The 18,790-nt window shown below is 30.3% G+C and overlaps 4 protein-coding genes across 6 annotated transcripts in view; 1 reads left to right on the plus strand and 3 right to left on the minus strand.

The window, feature by feature from the left end:
* LOC138933382 (kinesin-like protein KIF23) overlaps positions 1-2,969 on the minus strand; it is a 4,803-nt gene extending 1,834 nt beyond the window's left edge. The window contains exons 1-12 of the mRNA XM_070296040.1: positions 2,883-2,969; positions 2,165-2,731; positions 1,902-2,072; positions 1,627-1,825; positions 1,406-1,544; positions 1,133-1,332; positions 955-1,059; positions 797-882; positions 569-699; positions 369-472; positions 195-299; positions 1-94 (exon numbers count right to left, since the gene is read on the minus strand). The exon at positions 1-94 is cut by the window's left edge and continues 53 nt beyond it. Of these exons, the coding sequence (XP_070152141.1) occupies positions 1-94; positions 195-299; positions 369-472; positions 569-699; positions 797-882; positions 955-1,059; positions 1,133-1,332; positions 1,406-1,544; positions 1,627-1,825; positions 1,902-2,072; positions 2,165-2,731; positions 2,883-2,893 (1,912 nt within the window). The 5' untranslated portion in view covers positions 2,894-2,969. The remainder of the gene's footprint in view (positions 95-194; positions 300-368; positions 473-568; positions 700-796; positions 883-954; positions 1,060-1,132; positions 1,333-1,405; positions 1,545-1,626; positions 1,826-1,901; positions 2,073-2,164; positions 2,732-2,882) is intronic.
* Positions 2,970-3,363: 394 nt separating this feature from the next.
* On the plus strand, positions 3,364-5,120 carry LOC138933171 (uncharacterized). Its single transcript, XM_070295719.1, has 3 exons — positions 3,364-3,492; positions 3,563-4,581; positions 4,664-5,120. The coding sequence occupies exons 2-3, from the start codon at positions 3,565-3,567 to the stop codon at positions 4,952-4,954; spliced, it is 1,308 nt and encodes a 435-aa protein (XP_070151820.1). The 5' UTR covers positions 3,364-3,492; positions 3,563-3,564; the 3' UTR covers positions 4,955-5,120.
* Positions 5,106-5,979, minus strand: LOC138933172 (uncharacterized). Its single transcript, XM_070295720.1, has 3 exons — positions 5,876-5,979; positions 5,459-5,565; positions 5,106-5,377 (listed from the first exon to the last, which is right to left on the minus strand). Exons 1-3 carry the CDS (start codon positions 5,936-5,938, stop codon positions 5,203-5,205), a joined length of 345 nt encoding a protein of 114 aa, XP_070151821.1. The 5' UTR covers positions 5,939-5,979; the 3' UTR covers positions 5,106-5,202.
* Positions 5,980-7,136: 1,157 nt separating this feature from the next.
* Positions 7,137-14,529, minus strand: LOC138933399 (cilia- and flagella-associated protein 410). 3 transcript variants are annotated; one of them, XM_070296067.1, is made up of 10 exons: positions 14,248-14,529; positions 13,746-13,811; positions 12,499-12,666; positions 11,833-11,992; positions 11,397-11,468; positions 11,144-11,260; positions 10,744-10,848; positions 9,647-9,913; positions 9,394-9,486; positions 7,137-9,310 (listed from the first exon to the last, which is right to left on the minus strand). In XM_070296067.1, exons 1-10 carry the CDS (start codon positions 14,325-14,327, stop codon positions 9,200-9,202), a joined length of 1,239 nt encoding a protein of 412 aa, XP_070152168.1. In that variant the 5' UTR covers positions 14,328-14,529; the 3' UTR covers positions 7,137-9,199. The 3 variants fall into 3 exon arrangements, with proteins under 3 accessions (XP_070152168.1, XP_070152169.1, XP_070152170.1); XM_070296068.1 differs by lacking the exon at positions 10,744-10,848 and having other exon boundaries at positions 14,248-14,528; XM_070296069.1 differs by lacking the exons at positions 10,744-10,848; positions 11,144-11,260 and having other exon boundaries at positions 7,138-9,310; positions 14,248-14,526.
* Positions 14,530-18,790: the final 4,261 nt, after the last annotated feature.

Raw genomic sequence — 18,790 nt, forward strand, 5'->3', positions numbered from 1 at the left:
TATCTGTCTCAGCTTGCATCTTTGTATTATATCTCTGCTTTACTCTTTGTTTGTCTATCAAACGTTGATTTAATGTCAAATCTCTATCTCTTATCTATATATAAAGATCGTGTTATTTAAATAATTGTAATGACACGCACACGTACACGCGCGCGCGCGCGCACACACACACACAAATATAATATTAAACCTACTTCTTGCTGCAAACTGCGTATTGTCTCATTAGCAGAGTTTAATTTACACAGAAGAGTATCAATTTGCGTTTCCGTTTTGCAGAGGTGTCCTTCAAATGCAGATATCTAAAAATTTAAAATACGATTAATATATTCTAATTTTGTTCACAATAATATTATTAAAGATATGTATACCTTTCTCTTTTGCTGTGTATTTGCAGCTTTCAATGAAGCAACTTCGATTTTCAAATTTACGTTTTCTTGCTCTGTTATTACAATTTTTTTTCTGAAATCCTCTTCTATAAACAAAATAAATATTTTATTAGAGCACACCTTAGATAGCGATATTAGTTGCGACATTTAGTTTACTAAAACTGAACGAGAAAGCGTCTCACGTTTCTTTTGTAAATCTACACGCAGTATATTGCGCTTCTCGATACGTTGTTCTAGGAATTGTATTAGGGAATGTATTATTTGATCATTGTCTGAATTAAAGGTTTCCAAGTGAGGAAATGGTCCACCCAAACTAAAATGTAATTAAATATGTAATTAATTACTCAATATTATACAATAATTTATAAAATTGAGAGAAATTTTCTTGAATTAGACCTAAATTGCAATACCTGTATACTAAGCCTAAATCAATGTCTAAATCAGCAGCTTCTGGTCGTCCCTCTTTTTCTAATTTACTTCTTGCTTCTTTGAATATCTGAAAGGAAAAAAATTTATGTTATTTCTAAATGATAAAGTCTGATTATAGCTATACAGATTTTCATATTACCTTATTTGCTTGTCTCCTTCCAGGAGTAAAACCAAGATCCAATTTTACAGGATTTGATCGCGCGGTTTGCACTTCTTGAGTCATTTCCGCGAACTTCATGACTTGCTAAATATACATTTTTAAGAAATTAATGGTAATTACATTTTTTAATAAATAGATTCAATTATTTACTACTTACAATTGTCTCATCATAGTCATCTGCTCTTGGATTTACACAGACTATCATTCTGACCTGTCCTTCACCATCAAAATAATTTTTAAATAAATGCGTGAGCTTGGAATCCCGATAAGGTACCATCTTGTTTGTACCTTGGTTTTGATTTTCTCTTAAAATTTCCAGACATGAGCGCAAAGTCATCAGCGAGTTATTAATATTCCCTAAATATTATGTACATTTATCATTTAAATGCTTTCCTAAATCCCATAAAAATAGCAAACACGAATGTCTTACCTGCTTCTCGTAAACGTTGACCAGTATTTTTAGTGCGATTCGTGCGTTCACTACCTGCTAAATCTACTAAAGATAATTGACTCACACACACGATTCGTTTATCTAGCATTATATGTTCACCTTCACAATCTAAAGGTGCCTAAAATAACAGAGAATATTATAAACACTTGTAGATTAAAATAATTCTGATGCTGTAAGAAGTAAAAAAAATAGTATAATACCTGTACAAGTCGAATCGTAAAAACACTATGGGATCTACTCGATTCTGCATTCAATGCTGTATGAGCAACGCGTCTTTTCCGTTGTCCACGTTGGAACAATTCAAAAGCTTCCTCTGCGCTTTTCACCTCAATCTCTATGACAGCGTGTACATACATATTTTTGTTACCGTCTTCTCTGACAATTTTACTCTGTAGTGTCCTATGTTAATTAAAAAGATTTGCTTTAAATATATGTATCAAATCTGTTAATTCTATTTCTCTCACAATATACTTACTTGGATCTAATATCATCTTCATCTAACAGATCATATACATTGTTATTATATATTTCAACATATGTTATAAATATAGCATACGCATTGTCTGGTTCAATCATCACAGTTTGCGATTCATTACGTTCATGTGCTACTGTTGGATTACTATCTCCATCGCTGTCCACTTTACGACTGTCATAAAATATAGAATATATTGTTATACAATCCTATTGAACATTAATAATACATATATTAATTTCTACATATTAAATATAGAAACTTACTGTTTGCCAAGTCTTCCAGTTCTTTGCGATATACCCGCGTGAAGTTCATGTTGCCTGTCTAACATAGCATCAGCCTCGCTTTGCACATCAAAACCATTCAATTTATCCGGTTTAAAAACAAACTTTTTTGTTTGATAATTTGTAATGGTATTGAAAATGACATCCAGGCAGCGAGGCATGATGCCAGCATCTTGTGATTCTCCAGTCATTGTATATGTCTTTCCACTGCCAGTAACACCATAAGCAAACAGCAGACCGTTTCTTCCATGAATGAGATTTTCAACAAGAGGAAGAGCAATTGTTTTAAATACCTCCTTTTGTGTTGCGTCGGGTGTAAATATATGACTGAACGTCGTTTGTATCTCTTTATTAGTTATAGTACGAAAGTTGACTGCTGATTCTGGCGGTGTTACGACTAGCGTCGTGTTAGAGGTAATTCTCATGCATGATAAATCTGTCGGAAACTGCATTGGCCGTAAACGACAGTAAACTTGCACGGGATCCTTAGATATCATATTCGATCCTTTCGGCCGATTAACTGGCTTACGAGCTGGAGTTTTCGAACGTCTGAAACAAGATTCGTGAAAGATGCACATATTTGTTTTGCGGTTTTTCTCATTTCATAAAATAGATATACGAATATTCATGCATCATCTACGTTGTTTATCTGACATGATGTGCCTGAATACAATAATCAATTTTACATTACAATACTTACGCGGGTTTCATTTTTACACAAACTGCTCGTAATATAATATATATACGAAGTTTTACGTGAGAAACCGTTATTATCTTTCAAATTGAAACTTGGCGTACAGATGCTTAGTATTCAGTGCCACCAATCTCAAACTAGCGATGCTAGAGATATAGGGAACTTTCCAGCAAGAAAACATAAGTAAACACAATGTTACATTATTGACTGTCAAATAAAGAATTTTAAAAATCCCGAAAATTTCCCTATTTGATAGCCAATCGTGTGACATTTTGTTCTGGGAAACATGGAGAAATTAAAAGAAGCAGAGATTGGTCAAATCGAATGGAATATTGCAACTGTTTCACGTGCTTCGCCACCAATCAGATTCGTCATTCAAACATGAATAAAATTTAAATTTCACGTTTTGCGCGGCATTACAAAAGTGAGTCGAATTATATTTAGGGTTACCGTAAAAAAAAAAATTGTCTTTAAAGAACCTTTATAAGAACTGTTACGCGAACGAAATTTACAATTAAATCCTTTATAATCTAACATTTGTATGTTTGATTTGATACATTTTATGACGCTTTTAATAACGATTTTAATAACGAGCGCGAGGAAAATGTGTTTAGAGGTCTGTTTTTCTTTTTTATTGAAATTTTTCGTATAACGATTATTGTAATTGGATTCATAAAAATTATTAGCTATGTCGAAAGATATTAAAGCAATTTCAAGACCGAAGGTTAGATTCTCCCAATTTTCTGACAATGTACAAAACAAGGAGGAGGACGTTGAATATTGTAAAGAGAAAACAGTTTTGCAAACAAACGGTCCAAAAATTAAGAGTATCGTAACTCTCAAGAGACCTGTTAAAATTGTGGATCCTAAGAAATTGACAACTGTTTGCAACAAAGATGTATTGCAGCACAATTATCAAACAGAGATCTCGACACATTGCAGTGATATTACATCTGAAAACATTCAAAGTACATGTCTATCTAACAAAAATGTTTCAAATATCAAGACCTCAAACATTTTACGTAATACAAATGGCATTCAGAATATAATAGAAAACTGCAACATATTAACACCTGGTAAAAGTTCGCATGATAATATTTTAAAAGATCGCAAAGAAAGTATGCAACAAAAGGGGAAAGAAAACAGAGATACAAAACTGAAAAAAGTTGTATCTAGTAAAGATATAAGCAAATCAAAAAAAGAAAGCTCTCATTGTACAAAATCAGTTACACAAACTGGAAACTATAAGCTTCCTACAAGTAAGAATATGCAGAAAATAGGTACTAAGGATTCTAAAAGTCTAAAGATGACAAAATCTACACCAAGCATTATGAAAAAAACAAGGAATCAAACGGTCGAAATTAATGCAAAATCCGTTACACCAAATGTTATGCCATGTTACAAGATTGCAGCAAAAAATAAAGTATCTCCAGTTAAAAAAACTATATTACGTAATATATCAGGTCCTAAAATTGAAACTTCTGTGGGGCCAGGAATTTCTCACAAAAAGAAAAGTGATCTAAAAGCAAGTGAGGCAAATAAAAGACGTAACGTTACATTAGATGTTGCTGCAGAAGAATTGGCACGACCAGAATATAATTCCATTGCATGCACTATTAATAAACTGAAAGAACTTAAACAACAGAAGATTGTCACAGATATCGATCATTTGCCATTAGCACAAAAGAGTTTTGTAAATGGAAAGGTAAGATTTTTTTATAAGAAAAATGAATCATCTTACAATTACTCTAGATATATTAAAATTTGAAAATATTTTTTTGCAATAGATTTCTACAGCACTGGATTTTCCATTGGATGAGGTAATTTATAAAAATTTAGTAGATCTAAACATAGATGAAAAACAGTTACCATCTACTATTACAAGAAGTAAAGATCCAGAACCACGGCAAAAAGATATTACCCCAAAACTTTCTGATTTTTTTATACCTGAGAATACAAAGGAAATTTGCGAGGCTGTGCACACTAAACCTCGAACTCCAAAAATGGATGAAAATTGGAACGCTTTTAAAATAAGTGATAAGATACTTGAATGGAAACATAATATGGATGATATATAAAATGGCATGTATCTGTGTATTTTTGACACAAGTATACAAAAAATTGTGAAAATTACTAACAAGTACTAAATAATTGAAAGAGGATATATGTAATAAATAAAATGGCCTAAACACAATTACAATTTATTTAATACATTCTAATATGTAGAAATAAATTATTAAAGATATATGAGAGATTTAATTTACTGTGTTTACATTTAAAAATTATATATTAGAAATTTGGTCCAATAAAAAATTATTTAGATATTTTATTCCTGAAATGAAATCTTTATTGATTTTCCATCAGATTCGAATTCTGATGGCACTGATACAGGATTAATACCATAGTATCTTTGTTGCAGGTACAGATAAATACGACGGAGATTGTAAGAGAGACATGTACCAGCCAATACCATTCCGATTACAATTCCAGCTATGATCATCCTGTTGAAATTTCAATGAATTAGCTTTAATCATATTTAAGATATGATTTCATGTTTTACAAATTGAATATGCTATATTTACACAGTGATCCATATATTATAATTTTCTTTGTTGCTGCAACATACATTTTCAGCGCAACAATATTCCCATGATTCACACTGACCCCATACACAGTAATGTGCAGCAGTCTGAAAATATAACAGATTAGTACAATGTTAATATTGTTAATGCACTCATTATGTGTATGTATAAACTTTTATAATTTGTAACAATTAAATGTTAGTATATAAGCATGCATATGTATATAAATTTTTATAACAAATTATTAAATGTCAAGACTAAAATGATGTCACATTAATTATCGTCAACACTGATATATGGTAAACATTGCTCTACGCGCATATATTGTTCTTTCTTTTAAAATGTTTTTATAAATGTTCCTGACATACTAAGAAACATGTAAGTCTAGAATATTAATCGATAATACGCGTAAATTACCGGTGAAAAGGCCGTAAAAATCCAAATTAATAGAAAAAATATATTATTTGACAGATACCCCATTATGGTTTACGAGCTTGAATCTGAGTCATATTGACAACTGATATAAGTAACAGATGAGCTATATAAATTCAGGGCATCCATCATAAGTTTAATAAAATCCTATACAGTGAATAATTTATTCCATTTATCATCAAAATAAAAATTTATATATATGATATATATATACAGAAAAATGGAGAAAAATCAACCAATATCTAATACAAATATATAATCTTATATTACGGTGTCTTTTTATGGAATGCTTTCCAGTAAGAACATACATAAACACACGATTGGGTTATCAAATGGAAAAATTTTCGGAACTAGAAATTCTCTATTCGATAGCCAATTGCGTGACAGTGTCTGTGTTTTCTTGCGAAGATATTCATGATTTTTCTTTGCATATAAATATACAAGAATTTTTCAACGAAAATCCATTAAGAAATAAAAATGTACAAAAAATCAGTGTAATATGTTGACATTTTATTTTATATATATATATATATATGGAATTTTTAATAGGTATCTAGAAAATATAAAAATGTAATATTAAAAAGTATTAATAAAAGATGAATTATTTATTTATATAATAGTTTATATATATAAAACCGTCAGAAATTGGTATCCATGAATACCCATGAATTGATAAAAAGTGGATGGAATTGTACATCGATTATAATATTATCGTACAATTGATCAAAATGAATCAAAATGAATAAAAGCAGATAGATACACAGCAAAATTTATATTGTAAATAAGAATAGAAGTGTTATCCTCAAAAAATAATAATTTAAACAATTTTAAAAAATTGCTAAAAACTTTTCAAATATGCTTTTTCCGCATGTGTGATTGGTTCTCTTTTTAATTTTTAAAACACACATCTTTTGCGCTGTATAAACAGGGAAAAATAGAATTAAACATAAAACTTTCTAGAAACTAGACATATCTTTATCTGTAAGATGGAAAACTGGGATTTGCTCGCTTTTAATGATTTGAAATTAGGGGAGATTTCATTATATCATCAGAATGTAAACTTAAGGGGCAAATTCAAAGTTTATAATTTTTCAAAAAGGAAGTAAAAATAAGGAAACAAATTATTAACTTTTTGGAATTGAGTATACATATGGATTTAATATTTCAATGGAAGCAGACATTATTACATATTTAAAACAAGATGTGAAATTAAATTAATTTGTAAAGATTAAATATACCAGAGTAAAACATAAATATAACTCATCATTTTTTAAACAATTTAACAAGATGTTTGATTTATGTAATAGAGAACATTAACAAGAATAACGGTTTCAAAGATAATTTTGTATAAATGCAATGATACAATTATATGATCCAATTATAATGTGTCATTTTTTTTTAATAGTTTAAGAATGTTAAATTCTTTCTCTCTACATAAATTTTTAAATAATATATAATGTTTATAATTATATACATTAAAATAATATCATATATAAAAGAAAGTCATATGAAAGTAATGTAAGAGTGGACGGTTCTGAATAATAAGAAAATCATTGTTTTATATTATTATAAAACATCTTAAAACTAATTAATATCATTTCTTGGTTTCATTGATTGGAACAGTATTGCAGATTAAATTTTATGTCTTCTTTTTCTTCTGCACTTTTACTAGCTACTAGTAAATAATGTAAGGGTCTGTCTCAAAAAATATGCCCTACAATTGTTTGTCAGTCTAAAGTTATAATTTATAATATACATTCTTTTAATTATCTTACCCTTGTTGTTTTTTTGTTTATTATTCTATTGTTTTTTAAGTACAACTTTCCATGATCCTACATATATGATCTTTTAAAAAAAAGAAAAATATTAATGTATATCTTTGCAATCAAATAATAAAATTAAGATACTACAAAAATAATAATACTATAGAAATTAATTTCTTGTTCATCTATATACACATTTTTAACTACTAATATATGCAGATGAAGTTTTGGTAACAGATTATGTGTGAACAATATACATTTAAAGCTTTTTATATATATATAAAATATTCTTTGTGTACGAAATTGTTTTCTACATATATACATGTACTCATATTATTGTAAAAATTATTGCACTTTTCAAACATTAACCTTTAAAGATTATTAATCCAAATAATTTTCTGACACAAAAACATCAAATGTATTCTCCTTTGCTTAGAAAATATTTAATAACGCTTTTAATTCTCTCATCTCTTTGATTTTATATGTTTTATGCACAAGATAAAGTTATGTAACTGTTAATTACACATGTACACTATAATGAATCAAACATGTTAACAAATTTTCGAATTCGATAAAATTCTAGAAAAACAACAGCATTATAAATAAAATTATTCATATATCAATCATCAGATTTATGAGATTTTAAACTAAAGATTTCTTTAGTTTCGACTCTTTAACACTTCTTATTAACAGAAATGGCAATTACAACTTTTTAAATATATATATATATGCATAATACAAAAAGATAATTAGATTTGTCTCTTCATATCTTGCAGAAATATCACAATCATATATAAATTTTACATAGATTTTTTTCCCTTGACAAGTAGCATGTCGAGATCAACTTTACAATCATAAATCTTGTATTAATTACTAACTGAAATTTCTTTTATTTTTTTATTTTTTGTTTTATGAAAAAGATTATTTCTACTAATATTCGCTTTAGATTATTATTTCAGGACAGAAAGATTATAATTCATCAAATTTTTAATCCAACTTACAAATTATAGGTCCATGTTCCTTTTGCTGACTGAATATAGCGAAGTGGTGTAATTGTATTTCTAATATCTGGGCTTTTTGTTCTTCTTACACAGTCTTGGCTTAAAACTCTGCATCCCTGGTTCAAAATGACATTATTGTAACCACGAGGAATGCTGTCACTGCTTGCTACTCGTCTTACATCATTAGTTTTTTTCTCTTTCGACGATAAATTGTCCAATATAGAGTCTTTAATTTTATGTATAGATTGATTATTTCCGAATAATTTTGGGCTAGGATCGATTGATACTGTTTTCAAGTTGTCTGTTGAGCATATTTTTTCGGCACATTTTCGTCGAATTTGACATTTATCATTATTTTCTTCGAATAACTGACGGTCAAAATGATGTTTGTCATTTTTGTAATTCTCATTATTATTAGCATATTGGTTAAAAGTTATCGTAGAATCGAGCGAGTCGGAGAATTCTGGGCTCGGAACAGAAGACATGTTGCCGATTTCGGAGAAAGCAACCGTCCCCTGTGGATTTTGGGGACGGTGTCAGAAACATCATTCTTCTAATTCATCCATTCGATTTCTAACGGCCATTTCTACCACTTCTAAGCTTGGATAATCCAACTCTTTGACCAAACACAGCACAGCGGATAATATATTTGAATTCTAAAAAGAAAAATGTATGTTACAAATATTTCAAATTTCATAGACATGTGTACTTTAGTTTAAAATAATGACATAAAGCATACCCTCGTTACTGGCCGTCTGTGATAGTGAAATTGAGTTCTGCATTTGTCTTTTTCTGAATGTCTTACCCAACCAGGTATTTGAGCCATATCTTCCTGCAAATATTAAATAAGAAAATATTAAAATATCAATTTTAGTAAGAAAACTTTTAAATGTGCAACGTTTTATATTACAATAATATATATTTAGCTATATTATAATTGTATTGTGCTTAATATAAGATGAAAAATAATATACAGTTTATTTCAATCTTACCCTTTCATTATGATGAATAGTCATCCTTCTTGTTTGCAGTGTCGGCGGTTGAGATGAGTCCTCGTATTCTACTCTTGTTCTCTCATCATAGCTATAATTATTTCTGTCATTACGTCTATCATCTGCAAGTTCATTGACAGTATATTGTGTACGTTGTGATGTTGGTGTATAGATGCGCTGAGATACTTCGTTTCCACCATACTCAGAGTAAGCTCGTCTTTCATCATAATCCCCATTATGTCGTACTAATGGTCTGTCATCATAATCCTAAAATATTATTTTCTATAAGTATCAACAATATTTATAGTATGTAAATTGTATTCAAAAGAAAACTGATTTACAATCATAGAAATTTCATTATATTATTGGAATAAAAATGTTAACAAATAATATAAAAAAAAAAAAAAAAAAAAAAAAAACTAATATTTTCTATTTATTTTGAATATACCATATGTAGGAATATAATAATGTCCTGAATAATATAATGAGATTTAGCCACAAATTCATTAATCCAAATAAGATTTTTCATATATGTAAAACTATCATGTTTTATTTGATAAATTTATATATATTCATATTGTACTGTATAATTACAAAAAATCAATACTACAAATAATTAATCTTGTAACTTTTAATGTAATTATATTTCTCAAATATTGTTTTTTAAAATTCAGGACAAATATATACACGAGTCCTATAAATTTTATTTTGTTAGTTAGTATTATAAGTTATATCATCTGTTTTCCGTTTTACTGAAGCCATACACAGGATAAGATATGATTAGATGATAGCAATAAAAAAGACATAAATTATTTGTTATTAAATATTCCCTAAATCAAGCCATACAGTCATATATAGCCAAAAAACATGAGATATGAATATTATATGTATATAAAATGGAGGTTTTATTTACTTATACTTGTTAATAATGACAATTGATATATTTTAAAATATCATTTATGTTATGGATACGATATGAATGATGAAAACTGCACAATTACAAATATCACACACATGTACTTGACCATCAAATTATTTGAGAAACTAATAACTACTACACTTTTTGTATAGACAATGTGCATCTATAGCAAATGTACCTTGGATATTTCAAGAGTGTTAGTGGCCACAGTCTCATTGTTGCTGCGTGACTCTGTACACATAGTGTCATCTTTGCTCTGATTCTTTGATTGTCCATTTTGTAGCTGTTAGTGTAATCAAGCAATAAGATAGACTTTAAAAGTTTAAGTTGCACTTGAGTTGCTAACTCTTTTTTTTATCTAATTAATTATTACAATATACTGATAATATCAGGTTAATGAATAAGGTACATTTTTTTGCTACAGAATAATATATAAAAATATTAAAGAGAAACTGTATTATATGACAATAAAAAAACTTCTCAAAATAATACCAATACATTCAATTAATAAGCAGTTATTTACTCTTGAAAATGATATTATTTCTACTCTTATTATATGAATGATGCGCATGACTGACCTCATATGTATACTGATTATTTTGTGAGTAATGATGGGATGATGATGCATTATAATTTGCATTTCTTCTGTCAGGGTCAAATTCTTCACGAGTGTGTTGTGTTTCATCAAAACTTCTCTGAAAACACAGTTCTACATATGTATATGTTATTCCACTTTATACTTGTTATATAACAAACATCTTTTGTGTTATCAAATCTTTTAATGGATGGGAAGAAAAATCAGTAAAAGTATGCATTAATTATTAACATTACCTGATCACTAGAAGAACTGTATCTCCTAGGACGTTCCAATTCAGGTTCTTCAATGTATTCAATTGTAATATCCTAATTTAGTATAAATGTCATTTAGCATTTATAATGATGATTAAAGATATATTTAAGATATATGTAAAAACTTTTTTTAAATGAATTTTATTGATTTTATATGTATATAATTTGCTGTTGATACAAGTAAATTTTAATAATGGTTAAATATGCATCTATTAATTGCAAGATGTAAAGCACACAAAATAATATTTGAGATAGTTGATAAAATAACATAAATATTAAATGCATATGTGAGAATATAGTTTAGCATTCTACTATTTACCATTTTTTTTTGTTATTAGATATCATTTCTAGAGAGAAACAGAGAGAGAGAGAGAGAAAGAGAGAGAGAGAAGAAGAAGAAGAAGAAGTTTGTTCTTACTTCTGGAGTTACTACATCTGATTGTGGAGAAGCATCCATTTCGAGAGGATGTATTAAAGGTCGACCTATTGCCATCGCGGTTTGCACTTCTTCAGGTAATACTACTTTATCATCTAACTTCTCAAGATTTGGCAAAGCTCGCAGTACAGCTAATCGATATCTGTCGAAATAATATAGATCAGGAAATTTTATCTATATTGGAATGAATGATTTCGTATAGGAACGACCGATTCATAGTTGATAGGTTTCGGAATCGAATGCCGATCCCCACCTCATATGCCTCTTGGAAAGTTTTCTTTCACATAAATAAGCAAAGAATTAGTATTGTAGCCAACATTACAGCGAACAAACTATAAAGACTATTCTTTAAAAATAATCTACTACACGGTCTGTCCCTAAAGTTTCCGAATTTTCTTCGTATAGACAGTATTAGTAGTGCTATCTATTTAATCAAGGTCATGCTGTCTTTATAGAAGTTTCATTAAAAATTATGGTAAGTTTGATCGAGATCCCACAGCTGATTTACCATAGAGGCAGAAGTGAAGTTATCTCTTTGACACTCGAAGCAAAGAGCCAACATTCAACAAATTCTACTATTCTGCTATTAATACCGTACGAAAATAGTTTGGAAACTTTTGAGACAGACCGTGTATATTAAATATTTACCCCTCTTTCTCTGCACATGGATTTTCACCAAGCCACAAATTTCGTAAATTAGACAATCCTTGGAGATAGCAAACTTCATTCAAATCTTTGATGTTGTTCCTTCGTATAAATAAATCCTGAAGTTTGTGGCAATATTGAAAATCAGCAAGCGTTTTAATGTTATTTATGCTGAAAATAAATTAAATTAACATTTTCAAACTATAAAGCTTTATTTTAAACAATGAAATATATTAATATTAGTAATATCTTCTTGTAACAATTCACATACATAGTGTATATAATTTATCAATAGTTTATATATAATACATATATATATATATATATATATATATATATATATATATATATATATATATATAATTTAGAGGAAAATTTATAAAACATTTTTATCAACTCAATTTCTTATTTCATACACATACATATATATGTAATAAATCAATCAAGTTTTATTGATATAAGAGAAATCTATGTTACTGTGTATGTTCATTTTATGTATGTTCTTTTTATTTGTTAATATCATGTAAAAAAGAAATAATTTTTTTCTTACCAAAATTACATGTCTTATTGTAATTATGATATAATCAACTGATAAAAATGTAAGTAAAACATAATCTTTATAAAATTAATGAAATTATAATATATTAAAATTTATTAAAAAGTTGTATATAGTTTTCTACATTTTTATAAAATTAGAGAAGGCTGCCATATACATTTTTATTTCTCTCTTTTGTTTAAATTAATTTTGACTATACTTTCAAAACTAATTTTATAGCATACCCTTTATAATGATGTATTTGCTATTGCGTAAAAAATAAAAAATAAAAGCTTTTTTTGCTTTTGTGTGGATTTCAGATACATCAAATACAGATCTTGATATACATATGCATCTGTATTTTCAAATGACTCAGATGAATCACAATGAATTCAAAGCACGTGTGGGCAGAACAACTTTTGAGATTGTGGGTTGTGACCATGAGTTTAATACAATCGTGTCCAAAGTAGGAATACATTGCAGCTTCTATGTTTTTGTAAGATAAAAAATATCTTAGATCACAATGATGAAATAGGGTAATTTCAGTAATTTCTTCGTAATAAATTAGTTGTTAATAAACATTGTAGAAAATTATGCTCTTAATTTAAAATTGCATACTAATATTATAACGAATCAAATTTTACAGATTTGTTCAATCTTTTTTTTTTTACATTGATAATTAGCTATACTATAATTTTAATGAGTCTTTGCTTACCTTAACGACAACACTTCTACATTTGTCATCTTTCTTAAAATGTTAACATCCGTTAATTCTGTTCCCCTGTACAAAAGATATATACATTGATGCAGCGCACTAGTGATATTGTTACAATTTATCTATTATGTATATTAATTTCGAAATAGAGATGGGAGGTCAAATTTTATACGTGCTATCACGCATTTACTCCGTGTTACATTTACATTTGAGTGTGCGAAGACTAGTCTAGGCATGGAATTCGCAATTTTTTTTCCATCCATTCTTTCACGTGTCTCGAGGGAATAGTAATTAGTCACGCTTAGCTGATCATATACATAATCCTTTTTTTTTTCCCACAGCACAGCATAGTAGACACGAGAATTTGATAAGCCTGTTTTTACGATTTTATTCGCACGGGTGAATGCGAACGCGTTAATCGCTCAAGGGACGACCGAGTCGTCGCTCGAATTAATTCGCGATGGAGGTTATACCGTTAAAGCGACCTGATGTAAATACTCACCAGCAATTGAGTTTCTTCACGGCGGAGAAGTCGGATACTCGTGTGCGAGCCACGACCATCTCTTCGGTCAATTTCACCATCGTGTCATTCGCGTCTTGACGTCGTTACGTGACGAAAAATCGACGTTCCAAGAATCGTCCGAACGAGAAATGCGACGGATAATTCACGATGCGAGATCGTCTATATCACAGCGAATTTTCTAAGTAACGCGCCGATGCTAACCGATGGCCATGATGCCTCACTGTCGACTAATCGCGAAGTAGGTTGCAAGTTGCAAGTTGCTTTCACTGATTCTTCTGCTCTATTCCTGCTCATGCGCACAACGATGCGCACAACGGTGCGCGCAATCGAGTATGGTCGAGCATGTATTAAGTAGGTGTCTATGTGTGTGTGATGTTACGCAGCTTCGGATGATCACACTTCTCTATAATATTTAAAGAATATTAATTATTATTTATATAATCTATTTGTATAGTTTGTGCGCGCGAAAGATAAAAAAGAGTCGCGCGTCATTTTTGTGAACGCACCGGACCATTTTACGCATTCGCTTGTCGTACACATTATATTTAACATAATTGGTAACTGCTCTCAAATTTTCGTGGTGAGTGCCTTGATGCATTTGTTATATTTTTTTCAATATATGAATAATATTTTTTTCCCCTCTAATTAATTATATAAATAAATAACATATGAAAGTTGCGTATATAGACATTTGGTTAAAAGTCGAAAATAAAAAAGATCTGTTGACGTTCTATTCGAAAAATTTCCCTGCTCCTCTGCTTGATTTCGATCATTTATTAAAAACAACACAGACCAATTCTTTCGGTAAATTATTTGCATTTTGGGGAATTAATTGCCGTAACACACAACGTAACTTTTTATCACGCGTACACAATATTTCTCGCGTAAAAATATCTCCAACAAATTTTAATATTAAAGACGGAAATTATTAGTCTTGTGTAAAAATTCGGTTATGCGTGAAAAAATTTGTTCTAAAAAAAAAAAAAAAGGATGCATTCCACTTGACATTACATATACTTCGTAGCGTTCAATTTGATTCAATCGAGGAAAAAAAAAAATCTTCTCCCTGATTGGTCAATGAAATTATCCGAATAAATATCTGTATCGCTAAATAGGGCGCGTACTTCATAGATGTAATTATTTTTCGATTACTCCGCAATTAGCGCTGATGTCGATTGACTTGGAAACGCGCATGCGCACGCTCCTACTCTCCATTTTACGCCGCGATCGTGGACGTTTCGGTCGATCGTAGATCCCGATACTCTCGCGTCTTCTTTTTTTTCCGCCGAAAATGAATTACGAGTACGAACGAGTGCCGGGAGTGCCGGGAGTGCCGAGTTAATATCGGGCGGAATACCTTTGTAGCGTGTCGTAGCAATTTTGTAACCGCCAGGATATCTCTCGTCGCGAGAACGTGAAAGCCGGCATATATCTGAAGCAAATTCAAATTTTGTCGCCATGATGATGACGAAACGATCCGTTCGATTTGTCCGTTACGATGCAACACGAAAATTGAGGCTGCATCGCGTTCTTTTCTCATCGAGAGTGAATCGCGAGCCGCGAACGAGATAATCGGGGGAGTGTCGAAAGTGCTGAGCGCACGCTCATATGTAACGTAATCGCTGAAGATTTTTATACGGCTCTCAAATGTGCGCGACTGTTACACGCTTGACCCTTACAAATGTCGCCGACAATAAAAATTTTTTTCCGAGAATATTTAACGTTACATTAACACCAGGGTTGGTGAGTAACGACGTTACTTGTAACGTCGTTACCGTTACAGTTACTTTTTTCTGTTTGTAACGGTAACGGTAACGTCGTTACATTTTTACAGTAACGAATTAGCCGTTACTTTTATCGTTATTTTTTTTCGTTCCTTATTATCTTATATCTATTCGATAGATGTAATAGATTTTTGAAAAATATTTCGTAGCCTTCTGTCATAGGCTGCATTCCGATAGTCACTGCCAGTACTGAAAATCTATAGTAACGTAAATTATTGATTTTACAAATACCGATAGTGAATATTGGAATACACTCTTAACAATATCAATATTTAAAAACAATGTTTGATAAAAATTTTCGACAAAATCGAAATTCGTAAATTACGATTTAAATTCCTATAAAGATAAGTGTATTAAAAAGTAAAGATATTAACATAAAAAATGAGAATCATTAAATAAGTTTAATATAAAAAAGGCTCGGTATATAGAGACTAATTTAGAGTATTTAATTGTAACATAGATTATTACATTTAATATTGATTATTAAATAATTTTATAATCTAGTAGCTTATTTTAGCATTACAAAAAAACAAAAACAAAAAAAAACATAACGGAGAAGTAACGAAATCGTTACTTTTCAAGTAACGGTAACGGTAACGCGTTACTTTTTACAAAAAAATAACGGCAACGGTATGACGTTACTTTTATAGAGTAACGTTCCCAACCCTGATTAACACGTTGCGTTTAGCGCGCGTTCAGGTTTAACGTCGCGCGAGTTTTTGCCGGGCGCGTGTGCCGGGAGTGCCGGGAGTGCCGGGAGTGCCGGGTTAATTTATATTGACTGACAATTGTGTGCAAGCGGAGACACATTCGGCGGATATTTTTCGTAAACGGCAAAAATCGAATATCCACTTGCAGCGCAGAGATACATATGGGATCGCATACAGGTGAGTGAAAAGCAACACTTTGACACGCTTCGGGGATACAATAGTTTATTTTCATTGTTGTCTTCAGTGCTTCCAGTACATATAATACTCGATATATAATGATTTTCAATAATATCATTAAATACGAAGTACGAAATCTACCTAAACGCTAATTGTTTTCTAGATCGGTACTTCTTATTTCGTCTTTCATTATAAATGAAACGCTTTCGATATCGATCAATTAATGACAATTATTAATATGTATATGTATCGGGTAGGTAAGCGTTTTTGTCTTCCTCAATTTTTTTTTTTGTCGTAACACTGCGAAGCATCTGAAAACCTACCTTTGTGTGTGTGAGAGAGATAAATCGGATACCGAAATACATATTTTCATAGAAATTTCGCTGTTGCCCGCTTATATACGTGCGTGTTCGCGGCTAAAGTCGCTTTTAAGAAAGTTCGTAGAAACATTAAGCACACACACACACACACACACACACACAGACACACACATTGATGGGAAGACCGTATATATTACCAAAGTTTAACGCCCTCGATGCGTACGCGGACAATGCGATTGTGCTTTCTTTACGTTAATTAGAACCCATTCGTAAAATCAATTCAAAAGATAATAAAACTTTTATACTCAGAGACTCTAGTAAAATCATAAGGATAATTTGTCAATAATTGTATATATGGATATAGATAAATTATCGAATAAATAATAAGTCGATTTTTTTCCCAATATGTTAATTTTTCTATGCCGATAATCTAGGCAAACATTATAATGAATTATTATTTTCATTATTTTCAAAGACATCGCTTTGCCCGCGAATGCGTTAACTAGCAACGAATGTATACGAAATAATATATTACACTTTATTAATGAGCCTATATCTGATGTAATAAATATTGTGCGACCCGCCCATATTTGGCACTCACGACGATTGTACGACGATGAAGGTAAGGAAACCTAGGACGAGTCAATTGCAATTATGTTCTCCTCGTGTTTTTTTTTTTTTTTTTTTCTTCATATTAGAATGTTGTGTGTGCTCGTATGTGGATATATGTATGAGAGTGAGAAATTGAGATTTTTTTTTTTTTTAATTAGATTTTGAGATGGTATCCAAACGCGTACAACATCGGAAGGATATATATATATATGTGTATAAATTATAGTTGGAATTTGATTTGTGGGTATGAATGTGGTACTCGTTTTGATACTCGTCTCGATAAATATCAACAGACAAGACATGCAGATATGTATCGTACCGACTGTATTTCGAGTAGCTTCTTTTCGAAAATAGGAGGATATGATCTTTTTTAATAAATGCGCGAGAGAGAAGTGAAAGTAGTTGAAATTTAGTTTCAAATTTATTATATAGTAGAGAAAAATATATATCGCGCGTAATTATATTAATAAAGATAAAAAGGCGATATTGCAAATTCGGGGTCAAAAAATTTATGTTTTTTTTTTATTTCTGCAATAAAATTCAACATCTTTCAAATCACATTTAATCCCATAAGCGATATATTCTATATTTAATATTGTAAGACGATCCCTCTAGCGGGGTTCATTTTAGAATCACGATAAAAAAGGATAGGGTTCTTCGAATCGTTCAACATCTAAAATTATAATCGATAAGCAACGAGATCCTGTCAATTTATATTGGAATCGATATATGTTCATGATTATATTTTTAGACGTTAAACGCGCGGTCGTAAAAATGTCATTATTGCGATACAAATTTATCCCCGCTGATGCAATCTTCGGTAATTCTGTTCTTTGATTCCGTCGTCGATTTCTTGATTAATCGATTTTAGTTTAATGCGCGTGTTTTTTCTCTAGATACGTTACTCTCGCAAAAATAT

The sequence above is a fragment of the Polyergus mexicanus genome, unplaced genomic scaffold (genome assembly GCF_030449975.1).
Source record: "Polyergus mexicanus isolate NDT 795.1 unplaced genomic scaffold, iyPolMexi1.0 SCAF_5, whole genome shotgun sequence".
Taxonomy (NCBI): Eukaryota; Metazoa; Arthropoda; class Insecta; order Hymenoptera; family Formicidae; genus Polyergus; species Polyergus mexicanus.

Bases quoted from the DNA above. Each gene is read 5' to 3' on its own strand.
- LOC138933172 (XM_070295720.1), bottom strand. From the start codon at position 5,938: ATGGGGTATCTGTCAAATAATATATTTTTTCTATTAATTTGGATTTTT. The intron at 5,566-5,875 runs GTAATTTACGCG...TTATATTTTCAG, and splicing joins TTTTTACGGCCTTTTCACCG to ACTGCTGCACATTACTGTGT. The intron at 5,378-5,458 runs GTAAATATAGCA...AAATTTCAACAG, and splicing joins TATAATATATGGATCACTGT to GATGATCATAGCTGGAATTG.
- LOC138933399 (XM_070296067.1), bottom strand. From the start codon at position 14,327: ATGGTGAAATTGACCGAAGAGATGGTCGTGGCTCGCACACGAGTATCC. The intron at 11,469-11,832 runs GTAAGAACAAAC...ATACTAAATTAG, and splicing joins CAGATGTAGTAACTCCAGAA to GATATTACAATTGAATACAT. The intron at 9,487-9,646 runs GTAAGATTGAAA...TAATATTTGCAG, and splicing joins CTATTCATCATAATGAAAGG to GAAGATATGGCTCAAATACC.
- LOC138933171 (XM_070295719.1), top strand. From the start codon at position 3,565: ATGTCGAAAGATATTAAAGCAATTTCAAGACCGAAGGTTAGATTCTCC. The intron at 4,582-4,663 runs GTAAGATTTTTT...TTTTTGCAATAG, and splicing joins AGAGTTTTGTAAATGGAAAG to ATTTCTACAGCACTGGATTT.